The 27,208-nt window shown below is 42.6% G+C and overlaps 1 protein-coding gene across 7 annotated transcripts in view; it reads right to left on the bottom strand.

Moving 5' to 3' along the window:
* Window positions 1–27,208, bottom strand: part of ARHGAP18 (Rho GTPase activating protein 18) — a 126,527-nt gene that overhangs the window by 47,150 nt on the left and 52,169 nt on the right. For 3 of the 7 annotated variants that reach the window (XM_034765696.1, XM_034765694.1, XM_034765701.1), the window contains exons 2-3: window positions 3,159–3,358; window positions 413–648 (exon numbers count right to left, since the gene is read on the bottom strand). In XM_034765696.1, coding sequence (XP_034621587.1) covers window positions 413–648; window positions 3,159–3,358 — 436 coding nt within the window. Of the gene's footprint in view, window positions 1–412; window positions 649–3,158; window positions 3,359–9,950; window positions 9,972–18,301; window positions 18,387–19,727; window positions 19,757–20,480; window positions 20,776–27,208 lie in introns of those variants that run through there. The other 4 variants (XM_034765697.1, XM_034765699.1, XM_034765695.1 and 1 more) reach the window with 4 other exon arrangements.

The following is a 27,208-nucleotide window of genomic DNA, read 5'->3' as shown; positions in this document are numbered from 1 at the left end:
AGTGGCTACAAAGCAAATGTCAAGGAACAAGGCCTCCATGCGGATGGCCCTGCGCCACCATCAGATCAGCTTTGGCAGGCTGGAGGGGAGAAGAGATCAAACCCCAACCCTCTCAACAGAAAAATTACCAGGCAACTCCCTAAACTGAATCCAAGTTTCTTTTCCCATGTGTGGCTTACTCCTGTGTAGGGAAGAATAGCTCTTCCTTTTTATGTTTAATATTTGCTTTTGAAAACTCCACTCTATGTGCTAAAAGTATTCAGCATTGACCTAACTTTGCTGCCACTGAAGTCAATGGGAGTTTTGCTATTGACTTTAGGGAGCAGAGTTAGGCCAGTACTGAACCCTTCTGAAAAGGCCAGCCAGTGTTTTAGCAGAGCAGAACAAAGCCAAACCACACTAAGGAGCTTACTTTTTCCTTTGAATCACTTTGTTGCCTGAAGATATCTCTGACGTCAGGAACCTGGTACGGCTTGTTTTTTTTCCTCAGGGTTTGTGAGACAGTCTCCACTCGCTTTTGTACTGCTGCCGTTTGAGTTCGCGTCAATGTGGACAGAAACACCATGCTGTCTAGGGAATCTCCTGTGCTCTCACCAAAAAGATTTGACAGCCCAGCTTCCTTTAACCACTCTTCTTCCAATTCTCCCTCTGTGCCAGGAGAGAAAAGCAAAATCAAAGGACATGAATGCTAGATTTTGGGTCTGAGCTCTGTAGCTGAGCACAGTGGGTTAAAGTTACACAGTGTAGTCTGTGTGAACCTATAGGAAAAGGTCCAGGAGGATCTGCAAGGGGAGAGCAATTCTTAGCATGGTCACACATTATATTAAGGGGACGCTTATGGTGTCTAAACAGTTAATAGGTGAAAAGAACAGGAGTACTTGTGGCACCTTAGAGACTAACAAATTTATTAGAGCATAAGCTTTCGTGGACTACAGCCCACTTCTTCGGATACAGAGTGATTCCACTGAGTTCAGTACAGAGTGATTCCACTCTGTATGCATCCGAAGAAGTGGGCTGTAGTCCACGAAAGCTTATGCTCTAATAAATTTGTTAGTCTCTAAGGTGCCACAAGTACTCCTGTTCTTTCTGCGGATACAGACTAACACGGCTGCTACTCTGAAACCAGTTAATAGGTGATTATCATAATCTACAGTAATATATATATATATATATATATATTACTGTAGATTATGATAGAGTCTGACAAGTCAACAGCTGGTTTATAACAGTCTATAGTACCTTCTGCGGAGGTGCTTATAACCATCTATCTCGTAACAAGCTTATTAATTTTATGAATTAATCCTTCATAAGCCATTTACAAACATGACCCTTACTGCTCTTCACTGTTTCAACTTCTAACTAAGCAGTAAAGATCTGTTTCTTTGACAACTGTCCCTATTCCAGTGGAAGGGGTGGGTGAGAGGAAGCTTGAAAGCCTTTAATCAGCACCACTTTATTTATAGTTCAGTGCTCAATCTTTTTATACCATTAACTTAAATTTGTTTGCCTTGTTGTTTTTTTAGTACATTAATTCCTATAGTTTTTCACTAGTGTGATCTAGTTCAATTTGATCAGGGGTGATTCAATCTAATAGGCGATTTTAATGCAATTTTTAATTAATTATCTCTACTGATGACGTCTCTAATCTATACTGATATCCAGCAAGATGATCACTGCTTTGTTGTTTCTAGCTGATAATGTGTCTTTTATTGACTGTTCATTGCAGAAAGGCAGAAGGCATATGTTAATTATTGTAATTGACCAAGAGTGTAATATAACCTGTACTCTTCAAACAAAATTTTTACATAATGGTGCTTGTTTAAAAATTACTACCAAACCCTGTACTGATGTGGAGTGGATTGTACTGACTTTTGATGGTGCCTTCAAGTTTTTAATGGTCATTAAGTATACAGAGCTGGATTCTCATCTCAGTTAAGTCAATGGAGTAGCCCTGGATTGACATCAGTTTATCTGAGATATGAATCTGGCACATACTCTTCAATATTGTTATTCATTGTAGCCTAGTTTCTCTTAAATCCTGGTGAGCATCTTCGTATTCATGGAAAAGTGAAAGAGTAGACCTCTCACTGAACAGCGGTAGAGTCATTATTACGAATTTGTTACTGCATTGGGGCCATAGCCTGAACTTCTTACTCTGCCAAAACTCCCCATTGACTTGGAGTCTTCCCCAAGCAGGAAGTTCAGAATTTGGAGTAAGGACTAGAAACAAGGTTTCTGTAGCGTAGTTTGTTACCTTCTTCTGAAATCCCACCCTCAGGTAGAAGTGCCTAAGGGAGATAGCATGTGCACGAGGCCCCTTGAAAGTCTATGAGACTCGTACTCTTAACTCATTGATCATCTTTGAAAATCCCACCCCAAAACTTTAATTTACCATTTTCAGAATTGAGGGTGGGGGGGGTGTTTTCCTAACAATTTTGTATCTTCAGGGGAAGCACACACCATACTGTTGAAAATAAATCCTTACTTACATTTACATTACTTTTACATTCTGGTATTCAGGGCTTGGGATCTTTATCGGAAAAGTCGGCGGTTGCCATATTGGATCAGTCCACCTCATCTATAATCCTGTCTCCGACAGGAACTGGCACCTGATTTTTCACAGGAAGGTCTAAAACCCCCATCATAGATTATACCATGTCACAACTGTAGGAGTTGTTGCGTCTTAAACCCAGGCAGTCAGTGGTTGGCTTCTGTTCTGAAGCATGAGATTATATGCCCATTATGCAATTTTATCTGACCTATTGTAATTACTAATAGTATTAACAAATCCTTTTCTTCTTAAATACAAGAATATAAATCTGTCTATAAAGCTTAAACTAGTATAATTTGAAAATAAAGAACATCTGGAAATACCTTTTAAGGAAAATAAAACTGGTATTTTATCTCCTCTGGCATAACTCTCCAAGGACAGATTTTTTTTTTTTTTTTTTTTTTTTTTTTTTTAGAAGCAGCCACTAATTTTGGGTACCTCATTTTTTGGGTGTCCAATTTAAGGCACCCAAGGCCTGGTTTGTAGAAGTGCTGAGTAGCTCCTATTGACTCATTTGGAGTTGTTGGGTCCTCAGCACCTCTGAAAATAAATCCTAAGGTGTCTCAAAATCAGGGGCCACCAAAATAATCGTTCACCAAAATGTTACCATCAGGCTCTTTCACCACAACCACTTCTTGGTCTCTATGATTATTTTTGCTGGTTTCATGGATGTTTTCAAGTTCTTTCCAATAGTCATCCATAGACAACTCATCCAAGGAATCCTGGGAACTTGAGCGGTCCATTTGTGGCCTCTCTGTGGACTTCTTAGAGTTGTCATGGTTCATTGTATACTGGCCAGATCTGCGGCTATAAGAATACACAAACAAATTAATCTTCAGTAAATAATTCAGAGTGCAAGATATAGTGATATCAATACAGATAGTATTAACTGACAAAGATATAAAAGCAAACTTAACACTGAAATGAACAGGACACTAATTACACTTTGTCTGGTATATTTTAAATTAACATCTCCACTATGCACATCTTCTAAATCTAGAAGCCCACTAGAGCATTTTCATGGAGGCCAAGCATGGGGGGAAGGGAGGACAGAATGGATTCCAAGTTCTCTGAAATTAATCTGAGTTTTATTAAAAGTTTCACTAGTTTTAACAATATCCCAAATTTAGCTCCACTGATGTTCAATAACAGGAGATGTTTTTCCAGTAACTAGCAATCATTTCTTCTCCAGCTCTGCTATGAATTACATCTCTGTCCATGAGTGTCTGCATATAAAGATAAACTTCTAAAATATGAGCAAATTCCCAAGCTACTTGATAATTAAATTAGGAAGTGCTTGGTATTCAAATTGTGGATAAGGCATTACCCATGCAGCTCCTACTGATGAAGATATTGACTACTTGTCCTCAATAACATTCAGAAGAGGCAAGGTTCATGGCCTAATACAACTGTTCTGGCTGAGAGGGAGGGGAGTTTTTACATTAATACATGTTGAAATTTATGAATAATCTAAAACATCAATTTTGCTACTGACAATGTATACTAAGCCAGGTTTTCCCATCCAAAAAACATGCTAATCATAGAATATTAGGGTTGGAAAAGACCTCAGGAGGTCATCTAGTCCAATCCCCTGCTCAAAGCAGGACCAACCCCAACTAAATCATCCCAGTGAGCCCCCTGTCAAGCCAGACCTTAAACACCTCTAAGGATGGAGATTCCACCACCTCCCTAGGCAACCCATTCCAGTGCTTCACCACCCTCCTAGTGAAATATGCATCCGAAGAAGTGAGGTTTTTACCCACGATAGCTTATGCCCAAATAAATCTGTTAGTCTTTAAGGTGCCACCAGACTCCTTGTTGTTTTTGTAGATACAGACTAACACGGCTACCCCCTGATACTAGTGAAATAGTGTTTCCTAATATCCAACCTAGACCTCCCCCACTGCAACTTAAGACCAGTGCTTCTTGTTCTGTCATCTGCCACTACTGAGAACAGCCGAGATCCATACTCTTTGGAACCCCACTTCAGGTAGTTGAAGTCTGCTATCAAATCCCCCCTCACTCTTCTCTTCTGCAGACTAAATAACCATAGTTCCCTCAGCCTCTCCTCATAAGTCATGTGCCCCTGCCCCCTAATCATTTCCGTTGCCCTCCGCTGGACTCTCTCCAATTTGTCCACATCCCTTCTGTAGTGGGGGGACCAAAACTGGACACAATACTCCAGGTGTGGCCTCACCAGTGCCAAATAGAGGGGAATAATCACTTCCCTCGATCTGCTGGCAATGCTCTCACTAATACAGCCCAATATGCCATTGGCCTTCTTGGCAACAAGGGCACACTGCTGACTCATATCCAGCTTCTCATCCACTGTAATCCCCAGGTCCTTTTCTGCAGAACTGCTGCTTAGCCAGTCGGTCCCCAGCCTGTAGCAGTGCATGGGATTCTTACTTCCTAAGTGCAGGACCCTGCACTTGTTGTTGAACCGCATCAGATTTCTTTTGGCCCAATCCTCCAATTCGTCTAGGTCACTCTGGATCTTATCCCTACCCTCCAGCATATCTACCTCTCCCCCCAGCTTAGTGTCATCTGCGAATTTGCTGAGGGTGCAATCCATTCCATCATCCAGATCATTAATAAAGATGTTGAACAAAACCAGCCCCTGATACTGCTTGATACCGGCTGCCAACTAGACATTGAGCCGTTGATCACTACCCATTGAGCCTGTTGATCTAGCCAGCTTTCTAGCCACCTTATAGTCATTCATCCAATCCATACTTCTTTAACATGCTGGCAAGAATACTGTGGGAGACCGCATCAAAAGCTTTGCTAAAGTCAAGATATATCACATCCACCACTTTCCCCATATCTACAGAGCCAGTTATCTCATCATAGAAGGCAATCAAGTTGGTCACCATGACTTGCCCTTGGTGAATCCATGTTGATTATTCCCAATCACCTTTCTCTCCTCCAAGTGCTTCAAAATAGGTTCCTTGAGGACCTGCTCCATGACTTTGCCGGGGACTGAAGTGAGGCTGACCAGTCTGTAGTTCCCTGGGTTCTCTTTCTTCCCTTTTTTAAAGACGGACACTATAGTAGTCTTTTTCCAATCATCTGGGTCCTCCCCCGACTGCCATGAATTTTCAAAGATAATGGCCAATGGCTCTGCAATCACATCCGCCAACTCCCTCAGCACCCTTGGATGCATTAGATCTGTACCCATAGACTTGTGCATGTCCAGCTTTTCTAAATAGTCCTTAACCTGTTCTTTCACCACTAAGGGCTGCTCAGCACCTCCCCATACTGTGTTGCCCAGTGCAGCAGTCTCGGAGCTGACCTTGTCTGTGAAGACAGAGGCAAAAAAAGCATTGAGTACTTCAGCTTTTTTCACATCACCTGTCACTAGATTGCCTCCCCCATTCAGTAAGGGTCCCACACTTTCCCTGACCATCTTCTTGTTGCTAACATACCTGTAGAAATCCTTCTTGTTACCCTTCACATCCCTTGCTAGCTGCAATTCCAACTGTGCCTTGCCTTGGCCTTCCTGATTACACCCCTGCATGCACTAGCAACATTTTTATACCCCTCCCTTGTCATCTGTCCAAATTTCCACTTCTTTTAAGCTTCCTTTTTGAGTTTAAGCTCACCGAAGATTTCACTGTTAAGCCAAGCTGGTCACCTGCCATATTTGCTATTCTTTCTGCACATTGGGATGGCTTGTTCCTGCGCCCTCAATAAGGCTTCTTTAAAATACTGCCAGCTCTCCTGGACTCCTTTCCCCCTCATATTAATCTCCCAGGGGATCCTGCCCATCAGTTCCCTAAGGGAGTCTAAGTCTGCTTTTCTGAAGTCCAGGGTCTGTATTTTGCTACTCTCCTTTCTTCCTTTTGTGAGGATCCTGAACTCAACCATCTCATGGTCACTGCTGCCTAGATTGCCACCCACTTCTACTTCCCCTACCAATTATTCCCTGTTTGTGAGCAGCAGGACAAGAGGAGCACGGCTCCTAGTTGGTTCCTCCAGCACTTGTATCAGGAAGTTGTCCCCAACACTTTCCAAAAACTTCCTGGGTTGTCTGTGCATTGCTGTATTGCTCTCCCAGCAGATGACAGGGTGATTGAAATACCCCATTAGAACCAGTTGTGATCTGGAAACTTCAGTTAGTTGTCTGCCATACTGAACAGTTATTTCCATAAACAGAGTGCTTCCTTTGAACTGGACCCTGAGCGACCAATCACAGAGGAAAGATGGACTGGTAATTAGTGTGCTAGTCTAGGACTTTGGAGATCTGGGTTCAAGCCTCTGCTCTGCCACGGACTTAGTGTGACCTTGCAGTGTTAGCTTGTGGCATAACTTGAATGTTGCCTCTAACCGGACTCTCCTCTGCACACACAAATCACCAGCTCAAGTTAAATGGCTTTTTAAACTGTGAGCGAGCTGGTCCATCAGTGGATGTGGATTAAACGGCGAGTGCTGTTGATGCTGGAGCTAGCAATGAAGTGGGGACTTCGCTACACTATGCCACTATTCCAATCACTGCAGGCAGCCCGAGTGGCATTTTGCAGTGTGGTTACTCACACTTGAACTAGCCTGACTCAAGAGGAGTTAACCAGTGTAGATAATTTGAGCTAACACTGCAGTGAGGATGAGTCCACTGTCTCTCTGTGCCCCAGTTATCTGCCTGTAAAATGGGGATAACAGTACTTTCCTACCTCAGTATTGAGGATAAACACATTAAAGATTGTGAGGTGCTTGAAACTATGGGCTTGCCAAACACCAGCTTGCCACGCAGTAACCTCCTATGTGGACATTTTCAAATAGTGCCAAGCCACACTCTGGGACTTCCTATGAGCGATAACAGCGTCCACATGGCCTTTGCTGCACAGCAACCTGGTGTGCTGCAGATTCACACCCTGGCTTGCTGCACAGTAACCTGCAGTGTTGACAAGCCCTAAATGGACAGAATCAAGTTATTTTATAAATATATCCCATTCTGACAAAGTTTCAGTGTATCGTGGGGGGAGAGGTTATACAAGACACGCTGCTCATTTTGAAGGCTGGGTTCCTCTGTCACAAAGCAACATCTGTTTCTCCATAAAAACGTTCGAGTAGTAAAATTTCTGCTATTATATAAAACTAAATTTTTGGCTTAAGGACTGGCTGAAAATAACTGCTACAAATCACTAAATTTCTGTTGTTTATCTCCTCAAAACATGAAGTTTGCTTAGTGAATTATATGAGTAATGTATTCATTCTGACTGGCTGCAGCTGAGTTCAGTGGGAAGTATTGTTTGCCTCTAATGAGCCAGCTAGATAGCATCTGGATATGTAAATCTCTGCTTTCTGATTGCATTAAGAGATGAGTATGAACTTTATCTCCCATATGTAAATTTAAATTAAAAAAAAAAATCAAAAGCATCACTACTATTTTTTTTCCATTGCCTTAATGGGAGAAATAGCCAGATATTTCCAACTAAGACATTCAGAATGAATGTAACAGCCAAATCACTTTATGCTGTAATGAAGCCAGATCTTCAAAGATAAAATAGGAACATGCTGGGTCAGTTCTTGAATGGGGTATCTCCAAGGGTTTGTGGAAAGTTGAGGACTAGATACAGTAGATAGAAATTTCCCCAATTCTGTTATTATAATTATTATTATACAGAATGATATTTTTATATAATAATAATAATGGAGATATCCCATCTCCTAGAACTGGAAGGGACCTTGAAAGGTCATTGAGTCCAGCCCCCTGCTTTCACTAGCAGGACCAAGTACTGATTTTGCCCCAGATCCCTAAATGGCCCCCTCAAGGATTGAACTCACAACACTGGGTTTAGCAGGCCGATGCTCAAACCTCTGAGCTATCCCTCCCTCCAAATGTCTATATTGAATTTCATATGCCATCACAATGTTCACTCAGCTAGCTTTGTTAGGTCCCTCTTAACTTCCTTGCAGGTTTCTCTATGGGTGACCTAAATAATTTCATCTGCAAATTTTACCACTGCTGTTGTCCACTTGTCCTCATTTTCCAGATAAGTAATACATGTTAAATAATACAGTCTTAGTACAATTCCTTGGAATACCCTACCATTAACTTCCTTCCATGTTGAAAACTGACAATATATTCCTACCCTGTTTTCCATCTATTCACAAATTTCTAGTCAAGACAAAAGTTTGCCTCTCACTGGATGACTGCTTTCTTAATAGGTTTTTTTAACAGCTCAACCACTCTCTTTAATTCTTTCAGTACTCCTGGATTGATACCACTTGATATTGGATTTTAAGGGTTTGATCTTGCTCCCACTGAATTATCAGTTTGTTCTAGGATAGTATGTCCCCTTTAACTCCTCAATCCCTGACAGTACTTCTTCTTTATTACTTTCAACAACAAGCTTTGGGATAGCGATCTTCCTTAGTATTACTATCTGTGGTAAAGAATTTTTTAAGGGTGCATTTTTTGCTTGAATAAACTTTTTTGTCTTGCCATTCATCCACATGGTTTTCCTTTGTCTTCCTGCTTCCTTTATTGTTTAAAGCTATGCACAATTTTTATGACCTTAATGATAGTGTGTGTGGTTTTTGTGGGGACAGGGGGAGTTAACACCACTATAGTTAAGGTTGTTACGGTTTGCTAAAGTAGCCCTCATGATGAGTCTAAGAAGTGTATTTAGCTTTTGTTTCTTGTCTCTTTCTAGCTTGCTTCTTCACTACTTTTAAACTCACCCTTCCAATATAGTTTGATAGTACAGTCCTAGATTTTGGTACAGTCCAGTAAACAATTGTTCAGAACTAGAATTAACAATTTTTGGAAAGTGAAGAAATCTTCTATATTTTAAGTGGTAGAAAAGGAGAAAGGGAAAACAGCTGATTAAAATGTTACATTGAGTGAGCTGCTACCTCCAGATTTGCTTAAATAGTAAGAGTTAAATCCTGGCCCCATAAAGCCAATGGCAAAACTCCTATTGACTTCAGCAAAGATTTCATCCTACGGGTGCAAAGTTCACTACTATGTCATTCAAGTTACAGGTAATCCTTCCTGTCAGTTGAATACACTAATCAGCCAACAAACTGATACACAATTCCAGGAAGGAAATACAGATGAAATGGGTTATACAAGGGTTTCGGAACAACTTTAGAAGTCCTACATGTATGTGTGTCCAATTCATGATTTCTTTTATACCATATGTGCCTTTGCAAATTTGATTGGCCTTCCTCCTGCAAAGATGAATACTTTTCGCTTAAGCAAGAAATTGCATGGGGAGGTGTGCAAGTGTTTGCAGGTTGCTACCTATCCACACAAGGTACAGGACATTCCAAACACTTATAAACACTAGGCTAATGTCCCAAGGTTGGCTTTTGCAAGGCAAAAAAAAAAAAAAGAGGTATTAAACTTGAGGCTGTTACAATGCATTGTTAGTTTATGATCAGTTACATGTACCTCCAGGATCACAGATGACTGATAACTATAATGAGTAGATCCAGTAGCAGGTAGCTGGAGGATTTTGGGAAAAGGCTATCCCAATAAATGCCCCTTTCATATGTCTGGCTAGACATCTGTGACCTTTGTCATGGGTCTGGAACTTGCCATTGTGATCCATCCTCTTGTGACTTCTTGCTATAATGAGATGTTCATGGGGTTACACTTGAAAAGCACTCAGAAGCTAAAGCTGATGCAGGATGCGGCTGTGCACCTGCCTAGCAGGTTTAGCATCAGAAAGATACTGGACTCCTAAGCAACTGCACTAGCTTCCTGTTTCCTTCCTGGTATAGCTCAAGGTGCTAGCTTTGATCTCTAAAGCCCTTAGTGGTTTGAATCCATCTTAAACACAGTTTCTGTCCTCAAACTGCAGCAGCAGGTGAGGGTAACATTTGAGCTAGGAGTCCCTTAGTTAGCTAACTAGGCATTCAGTGGCAGCCCTTCCCTTCCGAAACTCACTCCTCCTACTGGGCCAACAGAGCACAGTGAACCTTCAGGAGGAAGTGTGAGCAGAAGAAATAGATAAAAGGAATCAGACCTCGAAGCTTATTGTGGGTCTAAGGTGACTCTGGCCCTACTGAACATTTTGTAGAAGTCGGCAATCCTCTGCTACATTTTCAAGTGTTCACCGTATTGGTAAAACAAATAAAGTCCCCCTATATAGGAGCTTCACACTGCCAATGACAATCCTGCATCTGAGATTTATACAAAATGCTAAAGCCTCTCTGTCCAAGGCTCCAGGAACTTTTGCCATGTATTAAAAATATAGTCAACACCCTGTAATTCTTGGGGTCAGTTACATACATCACACGAGCAATAGGCAGAAACATCAGTCAAACTGTGCCAGAAACAATGAGACAGAACTATGGAAAACAAGCAATGCTGCAGGCTCCAAAGAAGGACGGCTGATAGAGCTGCCTAGACATAGATCATCTGGTCTTGTCCTGCCATCTCCCTCATCCTACCTCCAAAATTCCCCTCCACCGCCTCAGAAGAATCCCCTTTGGAGCTGGGTTCTTTTGTGCATGGGGTACACATTTCTGCGCCAGTTCCAGACATCCTGGTCTCTGCATGTCCAATGTGCAGAGGCATAAGTAAGAAAAGTATTTTTAATGTAAAAGAAAACAGTTAGTGGCAGAAATCCAATCTCATCTGCAAGTATACAGGGGTGGAGTCAGATGTGTTTAGAATATTTCATTCTATACTCACAGCAAAGCTTTTTTCTGGCAAAAAATTATGATGGAAAAAAATTGTCAAAATGTAGCATATGCCCCAGGTCGGGAAGCTGCCCAAAGCATTCTGGAGGACTGCTTTCTTAAAAGCAATCAGACCACAACACATCTGGATAAGCACTAAGCTCACTCCACTATGAGTAGGGCCCTACCAAATTCACAGCCATGAAAAACATGTCACAGACTGTGAAATCTGGTCTTGTGTGTGCTTTTACCCTCTACTATGCAGATCTCACGGGGAAGACTAGCATTTCTCAAATTGGGGGCCCTGACCCAAAAGGGAGTTGTGGGGCGGGGGTAGTCACAAGGTTATTTTAGGGGGTTGTGGTATTGCCACCCTTACTTCTGCACTGCCTTTAGAACTGGGTGCCCAGAGAGCAGCAGCTGTTGGCCAGATGCCCAGCTCTGAAGGCAGCGCCCTGCCAGCAGCAGCACAGGAGTAAGGGTGGCAATACCATACCATACCATCCTTATTTCCCCAGCTGCCCAGCTCTGAAGGCAGCAGTACGACCAGCAGCAGCACAGAAGTAAGGGTAGCAGTCCCGCAATCCCCCCTACAATAACCTTGCGACCCCCCTCACAACTCCTTCTTGAGTCAGGTTCCCTGCAATTACAACACCCTGAAATTTCTGATTTAAATAGCTGAAATAATGAAATTTATTATTTTAAAACTCCTATGACTGTGAAATTGACCAAAATGGACCATGAATTTGGTAGGGCCATAACTATGAGAATAGTAGAGTTGGTTGGAAAATAGAAATTTTCTAATAAAAAAGCCTCCATGAAAACAAAAATAATTCTGTTTGTAAGTAAGTAAATATAAAATAAAACCCAGAAAATGCCTAAAAATTTACCAAAACATCAAAAATATCTGGGTGTTCAGTTTTCCACCAAAAGAAATTTGAGGGAAGCAGCCACTTTTCATGAAAACTTTCCATCAGAAAAAAATTCAGTCAGTCCTAGAAAATACAATCACTTCCAAGTAATCTTAAAAGAAGGGATCTATTTTCACTTAGAGGAAAGAATGTAGACAGTTTTAACCGTCATCTCCATTCAAACCCTAGCAACATCTACTTTCAGTCAAAATAAATATTTTGCTCTTTAAAGAACTTGATTGGGAAACAGTGTGATAATCATATCTAAAATTATACCATCTGTAGGCTCAGTTCTGCCCTCTGATAAATGGGCAAAATGCCCATTATAGTCAGTGAGACTTTCGCCCGCTTATCTGAGGACAAAATTTGACCTCAGCTATAAAATAATTGTTCTATATGCTTTAGCTCTGTTAATAGATTGCAATGCAAGTGTGCTTATCTTCTTTCCCCACTAACTGGAGAAGTATTCATTTGTTTGAACTATCAAGGACATGGGGACAAGCACTGCCATGCTCTTTGGGGGAACCCAGGGGGGAAAAAAAAAATCACTTCTTGTAATGAATAATATTCACTGTGCCCTTTGTACAATTATGAGGCCACAATTTACACGAAAAGAAAACTGATTCAGATGATTCAGACTGGCATTGTTAAACATTAGTTATGCTAAGAACTAAAGTGAGAAGAAACGAGTGTAAATATTATCTCAGGCTTTTCCTTTGGCATTTGGCTGCTTGCCTTTCTCAGCCTGTAAGATAAATATGACCGTTAACATTAGTTGGTGTCTTACACACTCATAACAGCAGGTTTTTTCCCTTCAAATTCTTGAGGCCTTTATTTTGATCTCACAGCTGTTCTAAACTGATTGAGCTCTATTGATTTCAGTGAAATTACTCCTAAATTATACTGGTCTGAAATCAAACTCTTCCTGAGTGTTTCTTGATCATCTCCTTCTCAGTGGTTCATATCTAGCATCCACAGAATTCAAAGCACACTGAGTGTTAGCTAGGTAGCTTCTCAGTGTTAGTGACTGATTGAGAATTACCAATTAATAAAAAGGTGCCATATTACTGGATTTCTATGTTTCATTCAGCTCACTGAAGGATAACTCTGCCTTGGGTTTTATTTTTTCCCCTTTTATAAAACTAGGCATTGTGAGTTTTTTAGGATAAAGTTGTTGGAGGAAATAGTTTCATAGTACTAGCTACCAAATGAGGATTTTGGGGATGGTTTTTAATGGCAAGCACTTTTAATGTTTGAAGTATTGGGCGAATAAAAGATATTACCTCACCTACCTCATTTCTCTCAGCACCATTAATGGTCAGGAAAGCAACAGACTAATAGCATGTGGCTGAACCAGGAAATGTAGACTGTCACTGTAGTAGTATAGTATATTATTGGTAATACTGCAGTTAAGCCTAGGGACTCCAAGCAAGGATACTGTAGTAAACAGAAGATTGCTAGAAGTAGCAAAAAGAAGACAATATCTGAGCCTGTAATCAGGGTTTATTACTAGGGTGACCATATTTCCCTATGCTGAATACGGGACACCTGGTGAAATTACTCGTATTCAAGCAAGTTCAACGGCAATCAATCAGAATTATGCAGTAAAAGTGTTCAAATTAACATAAAGTTGACAGAACCCCTATTAAAAAGAAATACTGCAGAGTTGGATTCTTTTTATTTACCTTCTTATCTTTAAGGCTTTAGGGTTCACACAGGGAGATGTCTCACACATACATATTCCCGTACACCTCTTTCACATGGGGGGGGGAGTGACCGACCAATCCGACCCTCCCTGCCTGGCGCTCTCTGGCCTCCATGCCTGGCTGGGCCCCTGGGATGGACTCGCCTCTGCTGGTACCTGGCACCACGTCTTCCTGAGGCAACACGAGGGGGGGCATGCAGGGTCACGTATCTCCCTCTCCAGATTTCAGCCAGGGCTTACACCAGAATATGATCAGCGGCAGCCTTTCGGCACTGTGCAGGAGGGAAGGGACGGGAGCTGCTTCCAGCTGTAGGACAGGAGGAGTGGAGTAAGGGATGACTTGGCCTGTGTCTTTGCAGAGCTCATCTCTTAGGAGGACCCACCAGTACTGATGAGGGAGAGACAGAAAATATGGGACAATTTTTTTTAAGAAAAAAAGTCAGGACACCTGCAGGAGTCCCTTTAAAAACAGGACGTCTGCACACCCTAATTATGACAAGATACAACCGATGAATGAAACACAAATGGGGTCAGAGAAGGCGGGAGGATGAGGTAACAGTAGCACAGGCATGTTTTGCATAATAATCAGTAGTTTCTTCAAGTTTTTACTACACAGGGAATCTATCAATGCTCTACAACAAGGGTAGGCAATCTATGGCATGCATGCCGAAGGCGGCACGCAAGCTGATTTTCAGTGGCACTCACACTGCCCAGATCCTGGCCACCGGTCCGGGGGGCTCTGCATTTTGATTTAATTTTAAAAACCTTATTTAATTTACATACAACAATAGTTTAGTTATATATTATAGACTTATAGAAAGAGACCTTCTAAAAACGTTAAAATGTATTACTGGCACGCGAAACCTTACATTAGAGTGATTAAATGAAGACTCGGCATACCACTTTTGAAAGGTTGCCGACCGCTGCTCTACAATCTGGCTTAAAACATCTGTTATTCCAGTCCTGGACCTCTCTTGAACAGAGAATTAAATGATGTGATGGTTTTGTGATGTACAGAAATGGAGGCTATCTAATTAATTTCTGATTTTGATCTGAGTTCAGTGGACAAATGGGTTTAAACCTGTTAGTCTGGCTCAGTAGGGCTGGAACCATAGCCCATTGACGTCAATGACTCTTCCACTGGGCTTTGGATCAGGCTCTAATTATTGCTCCTACCAGACTGAATGTTTCATGAAACATTTATTCACTTTAGTAATAGTTTATCAGTGAGCTAAAGAAGAAACAAAAATTCACCAATCAAATTTGTTTTCCAGGCCAGCATTTAATCAGTTTTACAATCCTGTATCAGGCCCTTTAAATTCCACTGAATCTTTGTAACCAGCAAGTATGAGCAATCAGCATTTAAACACAATTTGTAGTGTTAAAAAAAATATATCAATAAGGCAATCTATTAAACTAGGTGAATTCTATGTAAATAAACAGGATAACTGTCAAATATGATTAACTATGATTTTGATTGTAATAATTAGCAACTTTCCTGATGCAGGAATTTCACAGAACCATAATTGACATGATACAAAGTGTCTGGATATAATCCCGGCCTTTACAAAATGGTGCCTGAGTGGTATTGACATAGATGTAGAAAACAAAATGATTTTGAGATTTGTGTACGTGCATCATCTTCCCATCCTCTTGGGCAGTGCTAGCCTTTCAGATAAACTCAGCAGCACATCAGTATCTGTCTAGGAGTCTCACAAGACCCTTATTACTGTAGTAACTGAACACCTCACAGTCTTTAATGTAATTATCCTTTCAACATCCCTGCGAGGTAGGCTGTGCAATTATCCCCATTTTACATGTGGGGAACTGAGGCCATGTGATTTGCCCAATATCACCCAAAAATGTCTCCGCAAGAGCAGGTTACTGAACTCAGGTCTACTCAAGTCCTAAATTAGTGCCCGAACTACTGGCCATCCTTCTATCCACCAGTCTGCTAACTTGTACAACACGACAGAAAAATTAAATGTTACTAAATCCATCTACAGCATGTAAGTTATAAAATGCCTGTACTGGATAGCTAAATTCTGGCCCCCTTGAAATCAATAGGAGTTTTGCAACTGACTTCAATGCTGCTTTTGCTTATATTATGGGAGAGGCTAAAGGTGCCCCATCAAAACCGGGGTCCCATTGCATTAGGCACTGCACACACATGGAGAGAGATAATCACTGGCCCAAAGATTTCATTACTAGTAGCTGAAAGCCTGTGCTGTTGCATGTGTGTAATTCATAGAGTTATGTATGTAAAAAAGCCAAAAATGTCTGAGAGATTAAAAATTGGACAGTAACAGACTGCAAATCCTGGGGAAAACTGAATCTGGTGATATTATGAACAAAAAGAGCGCTCCCCATGCTTGTAGCTGTTTCCATCACTTCACCCAGAGACATTCTAGACTTCAGAGGAAAGTTTGGGGTTAGTGTGTGTGCTGGTTGTGTTATTTTGCATAGATGTGTTGATTTTTGTGTGGGGAGGATGTGTGCTGGCTGAGTTGTGTTTGAGAGTTGTATGGGCACACAGGTGTGACAATTAGGCCAAGTAATCTATGATCTGTGCAGTCTCCCTCAAACAGCCAATGAAATTGCATGCAAATTAGCTATAGAGTAATGGCATGATTGGCTGAGTTACTTCTGATATCACAAGTCTAGGACTCTTGGCATGACATAGTGTGACAGACCCAGACCAGTGGGGTACAGGAGTTTGGTAGAGGGCAAATATACTGGTCACTGGATGAGTAGTTTTCTGTTCCCTAAGTGACTAGACCTATTGGGATCCAGAAAGTGGGTGGGCAAAGCCCGCCTACTGCTAAAGGATCCCCCCCAGCCTAAGGGGGGGTCCACAGGACCTGGAGACCAAAAAATTACGGGGGACAACTAATAAAAGAACAGGGACAGGAGTGAGGTCAAAGGGTCAAACGAAGCGAAACAGACGGGGACACCGAGCAGAGAACCCCGGACAGCGCCCACTGCTCCTCGAAGGCGTCAAGGGAGCCAGTGGACACAGCCCAGAGGAACTCTGCCCGGATACGTGAAAGAACGGAGGACCTGAAATACGCCCCACAGTCACAGGAAACTCCATCGGCCAACCTCCTCACTCTGGTTTTATAGATGGCCAGTTTCGCTAGGGCCAGAAGGAGGTTGACCAGGAGGTCCCGCGACTTTTGGGGCGACGGATAGGGAGTGCATAAATAAAAAGGTGAGGAGAAAAGTGCAACCAAAACCTTAACAAAAGATCCGTGAGGAGCCGGAATAGGGGCTGCAGCCTGGCGCACTCCAGGAAAACATGTGCCAGGGTCTCCCTCACGCCGCAAAAGGGGCAGGTGTCTGGGATAGGGGTAAACCGTGCCAAGTACACGCCCGTGCTCACGGCTCCGTGAAGGAGCCGCCAACTGATGTCCCCGGTGGGCCTCGGGATCAGAGCAGAATAAAGGCTGGCCCACCGGGGCTCCTCACCCTCCAGAGGTGGTAGAAGGTCCCGCCACTTCGTATCGGGGCGGGACGCGAGGGTGAGGACATGAAGAACATGGAGCACGAGCGTGTATAGATGTTTCTTTGGCGCGGTCCGGAACAGAACCGGCTGCAGATGGTGCAGCCGGGTCCTAAGTGACTAGAGCAGGGGCTGTACTAAAGTAATCAGGAACCTGCTAGAACCAGTTAAGGCAGGCAGGCTAATTAGGACACCTGGAGCCAATTAAGAAGAAGCTGCTAGAATCAATGAAGGCAGGCTAATCAGGGCACCTGGGTTTTAAAAGGAGCTCACTTCAGTTTATGGTGTGAGTGTGAGTATGAGGAGCTGGGAGCAAGAAGCTGAGAGAGAGGGTGTGCTGCTGGAGGACTGAGGAGCACAAGCATTATCAGACACCAGGAGGAAGGTCCTGTGGTGTGACTAAGGAAGGTGTTTGGAGGAGGCCATGGGGAAGTAGCCCAGGGAGTTGTAGCTGTCATGCAGCTGTTACAGGAGGCGCTATAGACAGCTGCAGTCCACAGGGCCCTGGGCTGGAACCTAGAGTAGAGGGTGGGCCCAGGTTCCTCCTAATTGAGCTGGACTGTGGGTTCTTCCCAGAGACCTTCCCCTCTGGCTGTTCCCTAACCCACATGGTGAATCTCTGAGGCAAGAAACTCTGCCAATAAGTGCAGGACCCACCAAGATAGAGGAGGAACTTTGTCACAATAGATACAGGCTTACTGTAGCTATACACCACACAAATGTAATCTGTAATGTTAAAATGGCTGAGAACTTAAAAAATTGGATGGTAACAGGCTGTGAAACCCAGTGATGATTCAACCTGGTGATATTCTGAAAAAGGAAATTCTCAGCTATGCTTGCAGCTGCTTCCATCACTTCACACTGACTCTACAGACATTCTAGGCTTCAGACTGACACAGGGTGACAATCCTGGAATCTCTTTATATAGACAGATGCAGGGGGAAGGGAGAGTGGGAGTGGAAACAGAGCCATGAAGTGTTTTGCCAAAGTTTACATACCAGTAGAGTGGCAGAGCCAGGCATACATCCCAGGTCTCTGCAGTCCCAATCCACTGGACCATGCTGCTCTAGGGGATCAGGCTTTGACCTATAGTAAACTGAGAGTAAGCACTGTGTCATGTTTATGACAGGTTTCAGGTCTGTGTTTATAAATAGACTGAGTAGCACTCTTCGAAGAGTGCTATTCTGTTGATATAGAAATTATGACAAAGCAGTGATTCACGGAAGTGATTTAAATTTACCTACAGGCCAAGTTGTAATTGCCTTAACTAGATTTATATAAACATAAAAATGTTTGGAGATCCATTGTTCCATTCTGAAGTTATTCTATTTACTGTGCAATCAAATCAGAGTCAGGATGAGGTATTGTCTATATATAACAACAAACTAGTACTTTCCACTCTAAATAAAACCAGGAATGAAGAAGATTTGGGGAGGGAGGCAGTGTGGTCTAGTGGATAGCATACTGGACAGGGAGTCAGAAAATGTGGGTTCTATTCCATGCTAGCCACTGATCTGGTTTGTGCCCTTGCGCAGGTCATTTTGCTTTGTGCCTTCCCCACTTTGCCTTGTCTATTTAGACCGTAAGCGGTTTAGGGAGTATCTTCTAGAAGGCCCAGCTGAAACCAGGAAATCATCTGTGCTAGGTGCTGTACAAACACACAAAGATTCTTCTTGTGTGTTTGCACTGAGGCTACCACAATGGTGCCCTGATCTCAGCTGCGACATCTAGATGCCACTCTAATCCAGACTATCAGTAATGAAGATAACATGACCTTGAGCATGAGGAAGAGTTGACTGAAGAAATCCTCAGTGCTCAAAAAAAGGAAGTAGAAGAGACACTGCTGTGGAAGGGAGAAGATTCATACACTAAACCACTTTTTCTAACTGGGTGAAGTTTAGAAATTAAGGAATCTTTTTCTGGTACTTATACACAGTGTTGAAGATTATGCAGTCATCGCTTTAAGTGTCTTTTCAAGTATCTTATTAAAGTTATCAAGCATGCAGCTGTCAGAGCTGGCTGTTCTGATGCTATTGTACATAAGGCAATGGAGCAGTAACACTTCCACATTGAAGTTTATGAAGAAGTTGTCGAATGTCTTTTTTTAATATATTAATGGCTCAACATATTAAAGATTCTGGTATGGTATTTGGAATCTCAATCTCCTGGCAAACGAAAGCTGATATCATCAGTGTTTGCGAGCAGCAGGCATGCCCTGGGTAATTGCTAGTTTAGAATCGGGTTGTGCGCATTTAGGATCCAGCACAATGCTAGGCTATTTCTGGCCCCCCTTTAAAATGCTTTATGACCTTTGGAAAGCATTAGAGAGATCTTATACCAAGACTGTGTAAACATTTTTTTGTTAGCCCTAGTCATCCATTACAGTGATTGTAACCTTTCCTTGCATTCCTTTCCATTACTTACCTTATTCTTTCCATTACTGACTGCAACTTCCCTGTTCTTCCCAGTCCTTTCTAACAGACATACTTGAACATACCAGGTAACAATTAGTTGATCAAAGCCAAGAAAAAAAAATCAGTTTCAGGATAACTGCACTGTATCCCCCTCTCTGTGCTCCACTCCAGGAGCTCCCAGATCTCCAGCCAGCATCTGTCTCTCTGGGTAGGGCCCCTTATCCCACTCCCTTCTGACCTGGGAGGTATTAAGGCTGCACAGCAACCTGTCATCCACTGTGATATCCCAGCAAACTAGTCTACCTAGAGGCCAGCACCTGTGCTCTGCTTTCTTTCTCCAAGGGCTATGAACAGTGTATTGCCAGCAGTTACAAGCAGGCAGGCCATTCACCTGGTTCTTAACCAGACAGTCCTGTTTTGGTAACCTTTGTCCCTATCTGGTACTGGATGCAGTTTTGTCTGGTATCAGAGCATGCTGCTCCTCCCTAGCTGGCATGAAGTTGCACGCACCATGCATGCTAGCTCACGCCACATGGAGGATGTCATTATGCAGAAAGTGCCACCCTGTCCCCGCTGGCAGCAGCAGCCCATGCCATGCTGGAAGTATCTGGATCTCTGGTGTTCTGAGGATGTATCAGTGGCCACCCTAGTTACAAGTTACCACACAGCTCTTTCTAAGCAAGCACCTTTATTCTTAAGGCAAAAAGCTTTACAGAAACAACATATAAAAACAGAAGTTCCTATATTCATGCTAAAAGCTTACCAGAGATCATTCATCAGTCTGGTAGGTCAGTTTTTTCCAACCCTTCCGCCAGGGTTGGGACCCTTGCACAGAAGGTCCTGTCCATTTGCTGGATCAGAAAGAAGGCCCTGAGTCAGTTTAAATGTAGCCTTTTTATGCCAAAAGCCCTTTGTCTTCCTAGTCTCTGGAAACCGAGTTTGAACCAGAATATGAGAACTTTTCCAGGGGTGGTCCTTCTCTGGAGGTATTTATAATGTGATTCAATGTAATCACTTCCCACTATTTTAGTTCCTGATGGAGCTGTGGTAATTATCGCCTATGGAATAGAAAACAATCATTCATATAATCACTGGCCCACCATGATACATAAACTTCATGCAGTGAGTTGTCCCAAAGATACTGCATGCGGTTGCAATATCTGTCAGAGATTTCTGGTTAACTTACCCCTAGGCTCTTTCTCCCACAACTTTAGAGCTGTTGTGAAGCTATTTTGTGACCTTTTGGGAGTTGACATTGTGAATGTCACTTGCAAGTTCAGGCTTGCCCAAGTCCACCTTCAGCTTAAAAGTAACAAGGTGGGGGGGGAGGGGAGATCAAAAGCAGAGTAATGTTCACTTCTCAAATCTTTGGAAACAGTGAAGTAGTTTTACATTCACTTTGCACTTGCTTTGTAAATGACTACATAAGGTGCAAGGCAATGGAGGACCAGGCCCTTGGGTTTTCTAAATGCCATCAGCAGCTGTCAATGCTGGTTCAAAAATGCTTTGGAGATTAAAAGAACAATATAAATTTTTATTATTCATTTACAATATTCAAACACTAAATAGAAATGTGCCAAACTGAGATCTCGGGAGTTTTAGAAGCTTAGAGTTAGTGTGTCTGTTAGTATAACTACACTGCTGCCTGTAGATGCCTCATTAGTGTTCCGCAAGACTTGAATGCTGCTTCTCGCCCCCTCCGTTTTCCTGGGAATCTACAGAGCATTTGTGGCAATGATACAGGAGAAGATATTTAGCTAATTCTCTAATGGATAGTGCTAGAAAGGCGGTTTCCAGATATGAAGCCATAACCAAGAGGCCCAGATTGTATGTATAGTACAATATTACCAAGGGCATAACTGTTGTGAAACAGTTTAACCTTAAGCTATCAAGGACCTGCCATTCATGCACCACCATCTAAACTAATCTTATCACAAAATGGAAAATAGGTGTCAGCCATCACTACAATAAGTTGCTAGTCTCCCAGGGTGACACTTTTTCCAGTCTCCAGAAATTAGAGGCAAGTCTACATGAAAGCATATTGCGCAGCAGACTGTGGTGTAAATCTACAATGCTCCAGCATGCCATGCACTGTCTGTGGCACTGAGGACTTTCACTGTGCGGCAAGCTGGAGTGTATGTTCACATAGACATGCCTAATGTTGTCTACTGAATAACTGCACATTTGGAGAGGCCAAGGGAGTTCTACTCAGTGAGCTGGCCGATACAAAACACAGTATCCAAAATATGTTAGTAGCACATAAGGGGACCATAAGCCTTGTGTGGAGCCCTAAGCATGTACAGGGTGAATCTAACCCAGAGAGCTTTCAGTGTTGCCAGTCCCAAGCATTCAAGAACCATAAACCAGCCTCCTCCCCCAAAAAAATCCTGAGATTGGATTACGCTATGAGGTTTAAAAATATATAGATATATATTATTTGCCTTCTGGTTCCTGAGGCTTTAGAGTGATCTTGGTTCATGTTTTTAAGTTTAATTCTGCAACCAGGAGGGCTAGAAACTCTATTTCTTTTTTCAAATGCAAGATGAAATTCTCAGGACTTCAGGAGCTGGGCCTTGAAGTAACACACCAAATATCACAAGACTCACAGTAAAATTATGACAGTTGGCAACACTGATAATTGTTTTTAAAAATCAATTCTCTTTTTACCTTCAATTTGATAACAATGACCAGGCTTTCATGCTAGATGTCATTCTAATCTCCCTTCATTCTTGAAATATTTGAACAGAGAAATTCTTGGGCTTTGGAAATATTTTCCTATTGGATGCAAATGTATAGAAACTCCCTGCTCACAAAGGCTTTCTGTTCTTAAAATGTGAACTCATGTAGAGTCAGACTTCTCTAGATTTGCCTGAGAACATTTCAGCAACCTGCCAGGAAAACAAGGAGATGGTTTCCATCTATCGCTGACCCTAATAGATGACCTTTGTGAAGTGTAGGTAATGTAATTGGTAAAAATTTTCAAAAGTGCCCAAGTCACTTAAGAGCCTAAGTCTCACTGAAAGAAAATGGGACTTAGACTCCTAACTAGGAAAACAAGAAAAATAATGTAACCAACTGATCCTATTCTGCTATCCTTCTTTCAACCTTTTGCCCTTATTTTGGCATCCATTTACCAAATTGCCAGCTATGGTATCTATTAACCTCATCCTTTGATTGCACACTCCACAGCATCTCTCACTCCTCTTAACTCTTTCTCTAATCCTTTGTCCTAATACGGATACAACTACAAGCCTATTCAATATTACTATGTTTCTCTCTTCCATTAAAGTCCTTCTAAAAAACTGTCAATCTTTAATATTCATAACTTTTATTCCACTTATTGAGAAAATTAGCATGTAGTGCACACACGTTACGTGTTATTTTTGGTTTTGAAAAATTCTGCCATCTTCTGAGATCCAACCCCATGATCTGATAATATGTCTACGAATAGAATGAAACCTAAGGGTGACCACTGTACTGTGCAAACTCTGCACACATTGTGCAGCTTGGCTCTGCAAATATAAAAGAATAAGTTTGGAGGTGATGTTGGAATTACAAATACTGTCCCTTTTTTTTGAGAAACGGCTGAATGCTCAAAAGAGTTATTTGCAGTGTTGTTGTACCTGTGTTGGTCCCAGGATATTAGAAAGACACGGTAGGTGAGGTAATATCTTTTGTTGGACCAACTGGAGTAAGACTCCTTACTTCTAAGTAGGCTCCTAACCTGCATTGATTTTAATGGAGGTTAAGTCCCTAACTCCATTTGAGCAGTCAAAGAGCCTAAGAGTGCCTCAAAATATTAGTCTTCTACTCACAGTCCAAAAGAGTCATGTGAATAATGTTCAGTTAATTTGAGGTATCTTTTAAAAGTCCCTGGCCATCTAGCCAAGCATGGTAACATCCTGAAGGTACACTAGGGTCCCTCATAACTTCAGAGCATAGTGGTATAAAATTGGTGCACTAGCAGCTCCGGCCCTACTGCATTAGTTAAAGGAGACTCTCAATTAGCTATTCTAAGTGTAGGACTTGCAGCACAGGTTACAACCTCCAATTCCGTCTGAAGGTTAGTGTGCACATACGCAGCCAGTTTATTACAGTATAATTACAATAGTCAGATTAAGTTGTAAATGAACTTTTGTGAGCCTTCCCAAACAGTGTTCAGGGCAACCCAGCTCCGGAAGGTGTTTTTATTGTCCAAAGGAGAGCCACAAGGACAAACATGCTGTCACAGGAGCTGGAAAGATGCCTGCAGAGCAGGAAGCTGTGCAGGCTGCAGCTGGATAGAGAGCCCCATGCAGAGCAGGCTGGGACTGCCCGATGCTGCAGGGAAAGACAGATCTGTGCAGAATTTGTAGGGAGTAGCCGAGACTGAGCCAGGGGTCTAGTAAAGAGGAACTGACTGAGCTTGTCAGCAACTCAAAGCTAGAAGCCAACCCAGGCAATTAAAGGGGCAGCAACTTGAAGTTGTTTTTTTTTTTTTTTCAAAGTGCCAAAGATCACTATGCTCTGACTACGTGTTTGGCCCAAAGAGAAAATGCTGCTGTAACAGGCAACTACATACAGCCAGGGACTGCAGGCCTTGTAGTCCAATTGCTGCCCACAGTTTGCTAGCAGGATCTGAGCAGGAAGCACTTCAGCAATAGCAGAATGACAATGCAGAGCCCCCAAAGAGAGACACCACGGAGTGATCCAGCTTAGGAAAACCTCTGGGTTGCTTAACTACTTCTAACACAGGAGTGGATTGGAAAAGGCCTTCCGCCCCCAAGGACCAAGCTAGGAATAGCTATGTTTCATTTTGAAGTGTCTTAAGCCATTGTTGTGACCCATGAACCCCTCAATGCCAACTGGGTTACAAGAATATCTTGACTCTGGTGTGTACACACTAGTTCGCCAAAGAATGTTGTATGAGGTCTTAAATGAAAGCCAGGGTCACACTGGTCATTAATATTGTGGTGAAATGTATGTACAGATATTACATAAGTATGTATGTCTACTGGCAATATGTTCCTGAAGTCTGTGTCAATGCAGAGCTGACAAACAGGCTTTCTGCCAGACAAAAGATTATGCACCCATCTCTCAGTTGGCATGTAAATTAAGCTTTGTAAGCCAACCCAATGGGAGCCCCATTGCGATGGGGTGTACTCCCCACACTGGCCCTGCAAGTGCTGAGTTAGGCTAATGGATCTAATCAGCCCATTAAACTGCAAAAGGGGGAGATTTAGGGAAAAAGTTAACCTGAGAGGAAACAGGCCAGGGCTTATATAAGGACAGGAAATTGGAACCAGAGAGTGCTGCAGGGAGGCAGGCTGCAGTCACTCCCTGGGAGGATGGAGTTGTGTTTGGGGGCTATAGAGACAGATAAGTAGCCTATATTACTCCCTGTGAGGAGGGTGCTGAGAGGCTGGCAAACCCAGAAGCATGGGGAGGCCCAGGAGGTAAGGAAGAAGCTCAGGGAAAGGCAGCAAGGTGAAAGAGGGAACCACACCTCAGCTGCTGTTTAGAGTGTTTCTGAGCTGGAACCCAGAATAAGGGGTGGGCCTGAGTTCCCCTGCCAGCCCCTGAGGGAGTGGTACCTGGGTCAGTGAATGGGTGAACTGCCAGAGACTGCCATTGAGCAGTCTACAATCTTCTAGTTCATATGAAGGTTTTGTTGTAAGGTAATCTGGGAAAAGGTCATAATTAAGGTTGTAAATGGAACCTGTAGATTGGTGTAAGGGGATGGATTCTGACTGGCCCCTGTTTGGGTGTGAAGGGTGGGTGAGGATTCTACAAGGAGAGTATTCCAAAGGAAGAAGGGATAAAGGGGTAAAGAGGTGGCACCTACAGGATGGAGGACATGCACACAATTCAGGGTAGGTGAGGAAGGGACAGTCTCCCCCTCCATCCAGTCTGGGGCAAGATGGCACTGCACTGCCTGTATTCAGAACCTACCTAGCACAATTTAGCCCTTTCTGTATGTATTTGAAGATACACTCCATTCTCAGTTCATCCCTCACAGTATCACAGAAACGTAGGGCTGGAAGGGATCTTGAAGTCATCAAGTCCAGTCCCCTGCACTGTGGTAAGACTGAGTAAACCTAGACCATCCTTAACAGTTATTTGTCCAACTTATTTTTTTAAACCTCCCAGTGACAGTGACTCCACACCTTTCTTTGAAAACCTATTCCAGAGCTTAACTACGCTTATAGTTAGAAAGTTTTTCCTAATATCTAGCCTACATCTCCCTTGCTGCAGATTAAGGCCATTATTATTTGCCCTACCTTCAGTGGACATGGAGAACAATTGATCGCTGTCCTCTTTATAACAGCCCTTAACATTTGGAAGACTTATCAGGTTGCAATGCAGACCTCTTTTCTCAAGACTAAACATGCCCAGTTTTTTTTAAACTTTACTCATAAGTTAGGTTTTTCTAAACCTTTTCTCATTTGTGTTGCTCCCCTCTGGAGTCTTCCCCATTTGTCCACATCCCTCCTAAATTGTGGTGCCCAGAATTGGACACCCTACTCCAGTAGGGTCTCACCAGTGCCGAGTAGAGCAGGACAGTTACCTCCTGTGTCTAACATACAACAGTCCTGTTAACCCCAGAATCACACTGGCCTTTTTTGCAGCTGCATCACATTGACAACTCTGTTCAGTTTGTGGTCCATCATAACCTCCAGATCCTTTTCAGCAGTTAGACAGTTATTCCCCCATTTTGTAGTTGTGCACTTGATTTTTTTTTCCTTCCTGAGTGAAGTACTTTGCACTTGTTGTTGTTGAATTTCATCTTGTTGAATTCAGACCAATTCTCCAAAGTCATTGAGTTTTAAACCCATCCTCCAAACTTTTTGCAACCCCTCCCAGTTTGGTGTCATCTGCAAATTTTATAAGCATACTCTCTACTCCATTATCCAAGACACTAATGAAAATATTGAATAGTATCAGATCCAGGACTGAGCCCTGTGGGACCCCACTAGATGTGCCCTCCCAGTGTGACAGCAAACCATTGATACCTACTCTAAGTACAGTCTCCCAACCTGTAATGCACCCACCTTATAGTAATTTTATCTAGACTGCATTTTCCTAGTTAGCTTATGAGAACATCATTTGGAATTGTGTCAAAAGCCTTACTAAAGTCAAGATGATGTATATCATGTCTACTGCTTTCCCTCAATCCAGTAGATCAGCCACCTCATCAAAGAAGGAAATTAAGTTAGTTTGGCATCAAAATATGGAACCTGGACAAACTGGTGAAGTCCAGCCATTTTGGGTGGAGAGCTGAGAACTGGTGTACTTCATGTATATCCCAGGCTGTAAAGCACTGGGGGAGGGGGGGTACATCTGCTTAGATAAATAGACACAGCTCAGAGCTATTGTTTCAGGCTGTATGCATCTCCATGGGGAATTCTCCTTCAGCTGAACATCACAGTGAGATAAATGGGCCACTTCGCACCTTTCCGAACTCCTGTGCCACAGATGGATGTGTAGAGAAGCTCTTTCCCTCCACTGTCA

The sequence above is a fragment of the Trachemys scripta genome, chromosome 3, assembly GCF_013100865.1.
Source record: "Trachemys scripta elegans isolate TJP31775 chromosome 3, CAS_Tse_1.0, whole genome shotgun sequence".
NCBI lineage: Eukaryota > Metazoa > Chordata > Testudines > Emydidae > Trachemys > Trachemys scripta.
Note: the sequence above shows the minus strand (reverse complement) of the source record. Positions and strands in the feature narration are given on the sequence as shown.